General features: G+C 47.4%; 1 protein-coding gene across 1 annotated transcript in view; it reads right to left on the bottom strand.

The window, feature by feature from the left end:
• The window catches only part of tenm3 (teneurin transmembrane protein 3), a 702,745-nt gene that overhangs the window by 142,412 nt on the left and 546,869 nt on the right, over window positions 1–13,464 (bottom strand). Inside the window, 3 exon segments of the mRNA XM_033018762.1 lie at window positions 4,225–4,419; window positions 5,981–6,082; window positions 7,297–7,507. Of these exon segments, the coding sequence (XP_032874653.1) occupies window positions 4,225–4,419; window positions 5,981–6,082; window positions 7,297–7,507 (508 nt within the window).

The following is a 13,464-nucleotide window of genomic DNA, read 5'->3' as shown; positions in this document are numbered from 1 at the left end:
GAACCAGCACCGCCGGCCAGTATGTATCATTCTCTCTGCATAGGTTTTAATAAAGGCTTTGTGGTTCACCAAATACTTTGTAATGATTTGATTACAAAATGGGATGGTCAGCCATGATCGCATTGAATGGCGGTGCTGGCTCGAAGGGCCGAATGGTCGCCTACTCCTGCACCTATTGTCTATTGTCTATAGAACATCCACCATTCAATCATGGCTGATCTCTGCCACCTAATCCCATTTTCCGTCCTTATCCCCATCACCCTTGGACACCCGTTCTAATCAAGAACCTGTCTATCTCTGCCTTACTAATATCCACAGCCCTCTGTAGCAATGAGTTCCGAGGTACTCGTGTACCGAGGTACAGTGAACAGCTTTTGTTGCGTGCTAACCAGTCAGCGGAAAGACAATACATGATTACAATCGAGCCGTCCACAGGGTACAGGTACATGATAAGGGAATAACGTTTAGTGAAAGGTAAAGCCAGCAAAGTCCGATCAAGGATAGTCCGAGGGTCACCAATGAGGTAGATAGTAGTTCAGCACTAAAGGATACTCGGAGCAGATGGTTCAATGATTTCTTTATTATCAGGTATACCAGGTCCAGTGACGTACATTTCTTGCACACAGCTCCGCAAGGCTATCCTCGAATGGAGCGGCTGGGTTTATATACTCTGGAGTTTAGAAGGAAGAGAAGGGATCTTATTGAAACATAAAATATTATTAAGCGTTTGGACACGCTCAAGGCAGGAAACATGTTCCCAAAATATGTTGGTGGAGTCCTGAACCAGGGGCCGCAGTTTAAGAATAAGGGGTAAGCCATTTAGAACGGAGACGAGGAAACACTTTTTCACACAGAGAGTTGTGAGTCTGTGGAATTCTCTGCCTCAGGGGGCGGTGGAGGCAGGTTCTCTGGAAACTTTCAAGACAGAGCTAGATAGGGCGCTTAAAGATAGCGGAGATGGGGAGAAGGCAGGAATGGGGTACTGATTGTGGATGATCAGCCTTGATCACATTGAATGGCGGTGCTGGCTCGTAGGGCCGAATAGCCTACTCCTGCGCCTATTGTCTATTGTCTACATCTTCTCCCCTCTCCCATCGGGCAAGAGGTACAGAAGTGTGAAAACGCACACCTCCAGATTCAGGGACAGTTTCTTCCCAGCTGTTATCAGGCAACTGAACCATCCTACCACAACCAGAGAGCAGTCCTGAACTACTATCTACCTCATTGGTGACCCTCGGTGATCGGACTTTCCTGACTTTACCTTGCACTAAACGTTATTCCCTTTATCCTGTATCTGTACACTGTGGACGGCTCGATTGTAATCATGTATTGTCTTTCCGCTGACTGGTTAGCACGCAACAAAAGCTTTTCACTGTACCTCAGTACATGTGACAATAAACTAAACTGTAAACTGTAGTTCCTTGCATCTACTAGATGGTTTATTTTGAATCAAATTGACAAGCAGCAATGATGAAATAATAGGTGGCGTTTACTGACTGATGCTGGATGTGAAACATGTTTCAATCTCGTTCTCAAGGTAAGAATCCTCACTTCATAAATTTATATGAAAAATGCAATCAGCCAATCTTTTTGTCGTATTTAATCCAATTTCTGTGTGTCACATTTAGTAAAAAAGAATGTTTTCATCACAGGACATTCAGAAACTTTTACCCAGGGCAGAAATGTCAAGGAATAAAGGTTTTGCTGGAATGTTGCCTGGATTGGAAGGCATTGGCTCCAGGGAGGCGTTGGTCACACTGTGATTGTTCTCTCTGGAGCTCCGCAGGCTGAGGGATCGAAGTATATAAAATGATGACAGGCCTTGATAGACAGGCAGTATCTCTGTCCCAGGGTAGAAATGTCAAAGACTAGAGGGCAAAGCTTGAAGGTGAGAGGGACAATGTTTAAAGGAGATGTGTGGGGGCAAGATTCTCTCACACAGTGGGGTCCTGGAGTCTGATGTTGGGTTTGTGTGTGTGAATGAGTATGTGGGCGTGCGTGACTATGTGTGTGTGTGTCTGTGTGTGTTTATGCCTGTGTGTGCAAGTGTGTGTGTGTTAGTGTGTGTGTGTGTGTGTGTGTGTGTGTGCGTGTGTGTGTGTGTGTGTGTGTGTGTGCGTGTGCGTGTGTGTGTTTTTGCATATATGTGTATGTGTGTGTATGTTAGTGTGTTTGAGTATGCATGTATGTGAGTGCGAGAGAGTGTGTGTGAGTGTGAAGGAGTGAGTGTGAGAGAATGTGTGAGAGAAGGTGTGTGAGTGTGAGAGAGTGTGTGAGTGTGAGAGTGTGCGAGAGTGTGAGAGTGTGTGTTGGTGTGAACGGGTGTTTGAGTGTGAGGGTGTGAGAGAATGTGTGAGTGTGAGAGAGTGTGTGAGTGTGAGAGAGTGTGAGTGTGAGAGAGCGTGTGAGTGTGAGAGTGTGAGTGTGTGAGAGTGTGAGAGAGAGAAAGAGAGAATTTGTGAGTGTGTGAGAGTGTGTGAGTGTGTGTAAGTGTGTGAGTGTGTGTGAGTGTGTGAGTGTGCGAATGTGTGAGTGTGTGTAAGTGTGTGAGTGTGCGAATGTGTGAGTGTGTGTGAGTGTGTGTAAGTGTGTGAGTGTGTGAGTGTGTGAGTGTGTGAGAGTATGCAATAGAAAGTGTGCCTCTCCTTGGCAGCATTTCCCCACAATCAACTTTTTAGGTTATTTTGCCACAAATCAAAGGGACACACCGCTAGTTTTAATCACTATTGTATGGTCGCTTCAAGGCACATAGTTTAACAGCCATCTGCTAAACTGAGGTAACAGCTGCACAAAAAACTGGACAGCAATCGGCAAGAAAAGTTATCGGAAAAAAGTTATGGTATGAAGACATCAAATTTAACAGTTTCCCTGAAGCCATCACACGTCATCAACTCTGCTGCTCAGAAGGCAATAAAAAAAAACCTCAACCTCAATCCCACTAGCGCGATTTTTTTCAGCAACTTGCCGGTACTCGCCATTAGTCGCAGCCGGTCGCCGAAAGATTTCAACATGTTGAAAATCCAGCGGCGACCAGAAAAAGGTACGACTCTTTGGGCAACACCTCGCGACCATACAGGCCATGTCACCCCACAAGTCGCGGGGTGAAGCCTATATGGTCGTGAGTAGTCGCCCAAAGAGTCGTACCTTGTTCTGGTCGCCGCTGGATTTTCAACACCCCGAACATTTTCGGCGACCGGCTGCAACTAATGATGGGTGCCGGCAAGTCGCTGAAAAAAAATTCCCGTAAGTGCGACAAGCCCATCTCACTTTGTGTTTTTAAAGACATCTGAATTCCCTGGTTATTGTTTCAACCCTGTCATCATTCCGCACTGTCCATTAATCTTCCCACAATAGATATTTCAATGCTTCACATATACCCAGCAAAATGGACGAAACTCATTCACATGGAATGTGTAAACACAGCTTTGGAATGGAGTTCGAAGATGCTCTGTCAATCTGCAGAAAATATTACTGAGCTTTTAGCAAGTTGCAATGATAAAGTACCATTCAAGCAAGTGGCAACTACAGCAAGTTAATAAGATTCATAGAGTGATACAGTGTGGAAACAGGCCCTTCGGCCCAACTTGCCCACACCGACCAACATGTCCCAACTACACCAGTCCCACCTGCCCGCGTTTGGCCCATATCCTTCCAAACCTGTCCTATCCATGTACCTGTCCAAATGTTTCTTAAACGCTGGGATAGTCCCTACCTCGACTACCTCCTCCGTTCCATACACCCACCACCCTCTGTGTGAAAACATTTCCCCTCAGATTTCTATTAAATCTTTTCCCCTTCACCTTGAACCTATGTCCTCTGGTCCTTGATTCCCCCGCTCCGGGCAAGAGACTCTGTGCATCTACCCGATCTATTCCTCTCATGATCTTATACACCTCTATTTGATTGCCTCTCATCCTCCTGCGCTAAACTAAACTAATAAACTAAATATGAACTAGAGGAAGAAACACAAAAGGCTGGAGTAACTCAGCAGCATCTCTGGAGAAAAGGCCTGGAGAAGAGACTCGAACCGAAACGTCACCTATTCCTTTTATCCAGAGATGCTGCCTGACCCGCTGAGTTACTCCAGCACTCTGTGAAACGTCACCTATCCACGTTCTCCACAGATCTGTGAAACGTCACCTATCCATGTTCTCCAGAGATGCTGCCTGACCCGCTGAGTTACTCCAGCATTGTGTGTCTGTCTTCACTGAGTCTTGGCCTTACCTTGTTCGCATATTTCTCCCTTGTAGCCAGAGTTGCAGACGCAGGAGCCCATGATGCAGATGCCGTGCGCGGCGCAGAGCGGGTCGATGCACTGCCCCGACGGCACGTCGCATTCCGTCCCCTTCCAGCCGCTGAAACAAATGCACCGGCCCTTGGAGTACTGGCCGTTGCCGCTGCACAGGATGGGGCAGGTTGCTGCAGAACACACAGCACAGTGGCTTAGCTTTTAGTTTCAGTTTGAGTTTAGTTTATTGTCACGTGTACCGAGGTACAGTGAAAAGCTTTTGTTGCGTGCTAACCAGTCAGCGGAAAGACAATACATGATTACAATCGAGCCGTCCACAGTGTACAGATACATGATGGAATAACAATCGACAAAAGACAATAGACAATAGGTGCAGGAGTAGGCAATTCAGCCCATCGAGCCAGCACCGCCATTCAATGTGATCATGGCTGATCATCCACAATCAGTACCCCGTTCCTGCCTTCTCCCCATATCCCTTGACTCCGCTATTTTTAAGAGCCCAATCTAGCTCTCTCTTGAAAGTAACCTGAGAACCTGCCTCCACCACCCTCTGAGGCAGAGAATTCACCACTCTCTGTGTGAAAAAGTGTTTCCTCGTCTCCGTTCTGAATGGCTTACTCCTTATTCTTAAACTGTGGCCCCTGGTTCTGGACTCCCCCAACATCGGGAACATGTTTCCTGCCTCTAGTGTGTCCAAGCCCTTACCAATCTTGTATGTTTCAATAACGTTTAGTGCAAGGTAAAGCCAGCAAAGTCCGGTCAAGGATAGTCCGAGGGTCACCAATGAGGTAGATAGGAGTAAAAGACCATTAAGATTTTAAATAGAGTCAGCGCGGAAACAGACCCTTCGGCCCACCGTGCCGACCAGCGATCCCCACACATTAAGACCATCCTACACAAACTAGCGACAATTTACAATTATACCAAGCCAATTAACCTGTACATCTTTGGAATGTGGGAAGAAACTGGAGCACCCGGAGAAAACCCACGTGGTCACGGGGAGAACGTACAAACTGCATACAGACAGCGCCCGTAGTCAGGCTTGAACCCGGTTCTCTGGCGCTGTGAGGCAGCAACTCTACCGCAGCGCCACCGTGCCACTGCTGCAACATCCTTTCAAACTTCAGCCCATGCTTAGCGGGTGAGGCAGCATCTCTGGAGGGAAGGAATGGGCGACGTTTCGGGTCGAGACCCTTCTTCAGGGTCCCGAAACCTAGAGGCAGGAAACATGTTCCCGATGTTGGGGGAGTCCAGAACCAGGGGCTACAGTTTAAGAATAAGGGGTAAGCCATTTAGAACGGAGACGAGGAAACACTTTTTCACACAGAGGGTTGTGAGTGTGTGGAATTCTCTGCCTCAGATGGCGGTGGAGGCCGGGTCTCTGGATGCTTTCAAGAGAGAGCTAGATAGGGCTCTTAAAGATAGCGGAGTCAGGGGATATGGGGAGAAGGCAGGAACGGGGTACTGATTTGGGATGATCAGCCATGATCACATTGAATGGCGGTGCTGGCTCGAAGGGCCGAATGGCCTACTCCTGCACCTATTGTCTATTGTCTATTCTCGACCCGAAATGTCGCCCATTCCTTCTCTCCAGAGAAGCTGCCTCACCCGGTGAGTTACTCCAGCATTTTGAGTCTACCTTCGATTTAAACCAGCATCTGCAGTTCTTTCTTACACAGATGTTGTTACACAACAAGATGCTCAGAATGCAGAACAGATTTTATGACTTGCCTCTCGCACAATCTGATCCGAAAAACCCAGGGAAGCAATGACAGGCTCCAGAAACGCACTCGCCATTCCCATGACAATTCCGCGGACACTCCATCACAGAATCTGTAAACAAAGACAAACGTCAGGAATGCACTCGATTCATTTCATGGTCGATCAATCTCTCCCTCCGAACCCCCATTCTCCCGCCTTCTCCCCATAAATCCTGACACCCGTACTTATCAAGAATCTATCCATCTCTGCCTTACAAAACGGTAGAGTTGCTGCCTTCCAGCAAAATGCAGTGCCAGAGACCCGGGTTCGACCCCGACTACCGGTGCTGTCTGCACGGAGTTTGCACGTTCTCCCCGTGACCTGCGTGGGTTTTCTCCGAGATCTTCGGTTTCAATAGACAACAGACAATAGGTGCAGGAGTAGGCCATTCGGCCCTTCGAGCCAGCACCACCATTCAATGTGATCAGGGCTGATCATCCCCAATCAGTACCCCGTTCCTGCCTTCTCCCCATATCCCCTGACTCCGCTATTTTTAAGAACCATATCTAGCTCTCTCTTGAAAGCATCCAGAGAACCGGCCTCCACCGCCCTCTGAGGCAGAGAATTCCACAGACTCACCACTCTCTGTGAGAAAAAGTGTTTCCTCGTCTCCGTTCTAAATGGCTTACTCCTTATTCTTAAACTGTGGCCCCTGGTTCTGGACTCCCCCAACATCGGGAACATGTTTCCTGCCTCTAGCGTGTCCAAGCCCTTAACAATCTTATATGTTTCCTCACATACTCCTAAGGCGTACAGAATTGTAGGTTCATTGGCTTGATAAAATGTAAAACATTTCTCTACCTAGAGCTTTTCAGTGTACTACATATAGATCCAGATCCAGTGTTAAAGCCTCCTGTTACATATTACAGTATCTGCTGACTGTGATACATTAGAGCTCGGCAGGGGAGTGCGGCTACTGTTTCCTCAGTGAGGTCTATGTTTAGTTTAGTTTAGAGACACAGCGCGGAAAAAGGCCCTTCGGCCCACCAAGTCCGCGCCGACCAGCAGTCCCCCCCCCGTACTATCCTACACACACCAGGGACAATTTATTCATTAATACCTTTATACCAACTCAATTAACCTACAAACCTGCACGTCTTTGGAGTGTGGGAGGAAACCGAAGATCCCGGAGAAAACCCACGCAGGTCACGGGGAGAACGTACAAACTCCGTACAGACAGCGCCCGTAGTCAGGATTGAACCTGGGTCCCTGACGCTGTGAGGCAGCAACTCTACCGTTGCGCCACCGTGCCGCCCTTGTTCAGCTTGATGACCAGGACTGCCTACCTATGGCGATGGTGTTGAAGGAGACGTGTTCTGCGGTTTTCCCATCGTTGTAGAAGGCCAGGTGCCAGACTCCAGAGTCGAGGTATTGGACAAAACCAGCCTCTTGCACGCTCACCGCTCTGACCTGCCGGCTCTTGTGCTCAGGACTGGACAGGCTGCGCTTCTCTCTGGCGATCAGTCTGCTGCCATCCAGAAGCTCCACAAAGTCATACTGAAAGGCAGAAGGAAAGGTGAACAAGGTGCAGTACCACTTGACCATAGACCATAGTCATAGACCATAGACCCACAGACCATAGACCCATAGACCCATAGTCATAGACCCATACACCCATAGTCATAGACCCATACACCCATAGACCCATAGACCCAAGACCATAGACCCACAGACCATAGACCCAAGACCATAAACCCATAGACCCACAGACCATAGACCCAAGACCATAGACCCATAAACCAATAGACCATAGACCCATAGACCATACCCATAGACCATAGACCATAGACCCATAGACCCACAGACCATAGACCCATAGACCCAAGACCATAGACCCACAGACCATAGACCCAAGACCATAAACCCATAGACCCACAGACCATAGACCCTAGACCCATAGACCCACAGACCATAGACCCATAGACCCTAGACCCATAGACCCAAGACCATAGACCCACAGACCATAGACCCAAGACCATAGACCCATAGACCCTAGACCCATAGACCATAGACCCAGAGCCATAGATATATAGACCATAGACCCATAGACCCATAGACCATTGACCCATAGACCATATACCCATAGACCCATAGACCATTGACCCATAGACCATATACCCATAGACCATAGACCCAGAGCAATAGATAGACCATAGACCCATAGACCCATAGACCATTGACCCATAGACCATATACCCATAGACCATAGACCCAGAGCAATAGATAGACCATAGACCCATAGACCCATAGACCATAGACCCATAGTCATGGACGCATAGACCCATAGTCATGGACGCATAGACCCATAGTCAAAGAGCCATAATCATACTCATAAAGTCATAGAGCAAGGATTCCCAACCTGGGGCAAAGTTGGCCTACCCAGGAGGTAAATTTATTGATTCTGGATTTGTACATATTTTTTCTCATTGACTGACTGTGTTTAGTTCTGGTATATCATTATTTGTTCATTATTAGTCGTTCATAAATAAGTGAAATGACATTGTTATGTGCTATTAAAGTTGCCAGGGCTAAACGGGATGAAAAGGGTTGGGAACCCCCTGTCATAGAGTCACAGAGCTATGGTGCCATAGAGTCCTAGATTCTTAGTGATGGAGTAATAGAATTACAGAATAATAGTCATACAGTCATAAAGACATATCGTAAAGTCATACAGCGAGAAAAAAATGTCCTATCCATGTACCTGTCCAAATGTCTTTTAAAATGTCATTTTTAATGATTCTACACTACAGAGATTTCTCGGACGTCAGGGTTACAGCCAATAATGTCTGCAGCTAAAAAAGTGCAAGGTTTGTTTCATTAGGTCATCAAATGTCATGATTTATTTTATGAAACTGGAATAAAAATTCTCCTTCAGAGAAATTGGAATTCCAACAAGCCCTGTGATCAAATCAGGAAGAAAGAATTCAACATAAACATGTCATAGAGCTGTACAGTATGGAAATCGGCCCTTCGGCCCATCTTGTCCGTGCTTTGCTAGTCCCATTTGCCTGCATTTAGCCCAAAGTCCTCTAACCCCTACCTGTCCATATGTATGTCTTTTAAATAGACAATAGGTGCAGGAGTAGGCCATTCGGCCCTTCGAGCCAGCACCACCATTCAATGTGATCATGGCTGATCGTCCCCAATCAGTACCCCGTTCCTGCCTTCTCCCCATATCCCCTGACTCCGCTATCTTTAAGAGCCCTATCTAGCTCTCTTGAAACTATCCAGAGAACCGGCCTCCACCGCCCTCTGAGGCAGAGAATTCCACAGACTACAATGTTGAATTTGTATCCACTTCTGGCAGCTGATGGATCGGTGGCGCAGTGTGTAGAGTTGCTGCCTCGCACCGCCAGAGACCCAGGTTCGATCCTGACCACGGGTGCTGTCTGTACGGAGTTTGTACGTTCCCTCCGTGGGTTTTCTCCGGGATCTCCGGTTTCCTCCCACACTCCCAAAGACGTGCAGGTTTGTGGGTTAATTGGCTACGGTAAATATTGTAAATTGTCCCTAGTGTGTGTAGGATAGTGTTAGTGTACGGGGTGAACGCTGGTCGGCGCGGAACTGTGTCGGAATCAGGGGATATGGGGAGAAGGCAGGAACGGGGTACTGATTGGGGATGATCAGCCATGATCACATTGAATGGTGGTGCTGGCTCGAAGGGCCGAATGGCCTACTCCTGCACCTATTGTCTATTATCTATCTCTAAAAAGGGGTTTCCCTCTGAGTGAAAATGTTTGCCCCTGAGATTCCTCTTGTATCTCTCTCCTCCCATCTTAAGCCTATGTCCTCTATTTTTAGAATCCTCTACACTGGGAAGAAATACTGCGAGCGTGCACATTATCCATGGACTGCCTTGGTGCTGAATAAGGTCAGAGTGAAAAAAAAAGGGTCAATATTTCACACAGAATATTCTTCAGCCAAGTCCCAGAGATTTGATACGACTACTGAGATGTAAATGTAACATGCCGGAAACTGGTGCGATGTGACACATGAGAAGATTTGTTGTCTAGCATGTCAAGTGGTTCATATCAACAGCAGTCAAAAAGAAATCGGTCCCGATCATAGAAACATAGAAAATAGGTGCAGGAGGCCATTCGGCCCTTCAAGCCAGCACCGCCATTCATTGCGATCATGGCTGATCGTCCCCAATCAATAACCCTTGCCTGCCTTATCCCCATATCCCTTGATTCCACTAGCCCCTAGAGCTCTATCTAGCTCTCTCTTAAATCCATCCAGTGATTTGGCCTCCACTGCCCTCTGTGGCAGGGAATTCCATAAATTCACAACTCTCTGGGTGAAAAAGTTTTTTCTCACCTCAGTCTTAAATGGCCTCCCCTTTATTCTAAGACTGTGGCCCCTGGTTCTGGACTCGCCCAACATTGGGAACATTTTTCCTGCATCTAGCTTGTCCAGTCCTTTTATAATTTGATATATGTTTCTATAAGGTCTACCCTCATCCTTCTAAACTCCAGTGAATACAAGCCCTGTCTTTTCAATCTTTCCTCATAGGACAGTCCCGCCATCCCAGGGATCAATCTCGTGAACCTCATGATGAATAGGAGAATAATCAGGCCATTCGTCCCATCAAGTCTACTCCGCCATTCAATCATGGCCGATCTATCTCTCCCTCAACCCCATTCCCCTGCCTTCTCCCCATAACCCCTAACACCCGCACTAATCAAGGATCTATCAATCTCTGCCTTAAAAATATCCACTGCCTTGGCCTCCACAGACGTCTGTGGCAAAGAATTCCACAGATTCACCACCCTCTGACTAAAGAAATTCCTCCTCATCTTCCTAAAGGAACGTCCTTTAATTCTGAGGCTGTGCCCTCTGGTCCTAGACTCTCTCACCAGTGGAAACATCCTCTCTACATCCGTACAAGGTGAGGATTGTGTTGAATGCATCCTTGACAAGGAGTGTAAGGTAGTTGTATAGTAATTCATTAAGGATATTTGTTTGTATTGTACTATGGCGGTGGATTCTGGTTTGTTTATTGTAGTGTAATACTATTTTTTTAATAATTGGATAATTTTTTTGAATATAAAAAAAAGGTGAGCTGTGAGATGCCTCAGCAGTACAGCGGCAGAGTAGCTGCCTCACGGCGCCAGAGACCCGGGTTCCATTCTAACTCTGGTGCTGTCTGTACGGAGTTTGCGCGTTCTCCCCGTGACCTACGTGGGTTTTCTCCGGGGTCTTCGGTTTCCTCCCGCACTCCAAAAGACGCGCAGGTTTGTAGGTTAATTGGCTTCGGTATAATTGTGAATTGTCCCGATTGTGTGTAGGAGAGTGCCAGCTCGTGGGGTGAACGCTGGTCGGAGCGGACACGTATCAAGAGGGTGTATGGAACGAGCTGCCAGAGGAGGAGGTTGAGGCAGGGACTATCGCAACGTTTAGGAAACGTTTATGCAGGTACATGGATAGGACAGGCTTGGAGGGATATGGGCCAAATGCAGGGAGGTGGGACAAGTGTAGATGCGGCATGTTGGCGCATGTGGGCAAGTTGAGCTGCCGTACTGTGGTACTGTTCTATATTCTACCGAGCATAGTGTTAAAACTTAGGACCCAGACTGTGGTGTTAAGATTCAGTAGCTATCCCAATGTTAATACAAGACTCTTCAATCTATAATTTCCAGTGCGTATTGCCAGTAGGTATACAGTGCAGATGGTTGTTTACACGTCGCAAACAGTAAGAAACTACCGAAACACAAATAAATCACAATGTGAACAGCATTGATTTTTCATTCATGTCTCACTGGGTCCGTGTGACTGGAGAATGTGGAAAGTTGAGGCTGGTATCAGTTGAAGAATAACGGGTTAGCCATTTAGAACGGAGACGAGGAAACACTTTTTCTCACAGAGAGTGGTGAGTGTGGAATTCTCTGCCTCAGAGGGCGATGGAGGCTGGTTCTCTGGATACTTTCAAGAGAGAGCTAGATAGGGCTCTTAAAGATAATGGAGTCAGGGGATATGGGGAGAAGGCAGGAACGGGGTACTGATTGGGGATGATCGGCCATGATCACATTGAATGGCGGTGCTGGCTCGAGGGGCCGAATGGCCTACTCCTGCACCTATTGTCTATTGTCTATTGAGTGCCACTCAATGAACCGAAAAATAGATTTCTACACACAAATCAATGTTGCTCCTTCATTAAACATCTTCTGATATTGAGATTTTGAAATTGTCTAAAGTCTTACAAGATACCTTCCTGAACATGCTGAACAATCCAAGTGTTCAACTTTGTCTTCCTTTCATTGATCCAATTGATTAGGTTTTCAGAACTATTCTCCAAATTTATAGTCACAGCGTGGAAACAGGCCCTTCGGCCCAACTTGCCCACAGACCAACATGCCCCATCTGGTACAATAGACCATAGACAATCGGTGCAGGAGTAGGCTATTTGGCCCTTCGAGCCAGCACCGCCATTCAATGTGATCATGGCTGATCATCCCCAATCAGTACCCCGTACCTGCCTTCTCCCCATATCCACTAACTCCGCTATCTTTAAGAGCCCTATCTAGCTCTCTCTTGAAAGTATCCAGAGAACCGGCCTCCACCGCCCTCTGAGGCAGAGAACTCCGCAGACTCACAACTATCTGTGAGAAAAAGTGTTTCCTCGTCTCCGTTCTAAATGGCTTACCCCTTATTCTTAAACTTACCCGGATAGTACGTCGAAGGTTGAGATGCCGAAGCCAAGACGTGGAAGCCAAGATACCGAACGGACACGACGCCGAAAGGATACGAACTCGAACGGACACTACGCCAAACGGACAAGACGCAGAACGGACATGACGTCGAAAGCCCGACTAACAGACATGACGTTTCCGGGGATGGGATTTGTCTGAGACCTTGTCAGCAATTGGTCTGGACCCCCGCGTCCATCACATCATTGGCCTGGGGGAGATGGGAGGGCGGGGCGGAGCTTGAGCTTGCTTTTGTAACATGGTGGCTGCGACTCCAAGCTGCTGCGATTGCCACAGAGGCTTTACAACGTCATGTTCGTTCCCCGTCAGATTTTAAGCCGAAAAACAATCTGACGCCGGACGGACATGAAGTCGAAATGATGAATAGGGATGAAACTCTGAAACACTTTAAAAAATCTATATTTGCTGCAAGAACACACAAACAAATTTATCGTTTAACTATTTTATAATGTAACAAGGTACAACAATTTAACTATTTACGAACATGACGTCGAAAAGCCTCTGTGTCAATCGCAGCAGCTTGGAGTCACTGCCACCATTTTGCAAACTCAAGCTGAAGCTCCCCCACCCCCTCCCCCCCGTCTCACCCCGGCCAGTGATGTGACGGATGCGGTGGTCTGGACCAATCGCTGACAAGGTCTCGGACAAATCCCGTCCCCGGAGACGTCATGTCCGTTCTGCTTCTTGACCTTTCGGCGTGGAGTCCATTCTGCGTCTTGGCCTTTCGGCGTGGAGTCCATTCTGCGT

This window comes from Amblyraja radiata, chromosome 3 (assembly GCF_010909765.2).
Source record: "Amblyraja radiata isolate CabotCenter1 chromosome 3, sAmbRad1.1.pri, whole genome shotgun sequence".
Classification (NCBI taxonomy): domain Eukaryota; kingdom Metazoa; phylum Chordata; class Chondrichthyes; order Rajiformes; family Rajidae; genus Amblyraja; species Amblyraja radiata.
This window is presented reverse-complemented; position numbering and strand designations above follow the sequence as displayed.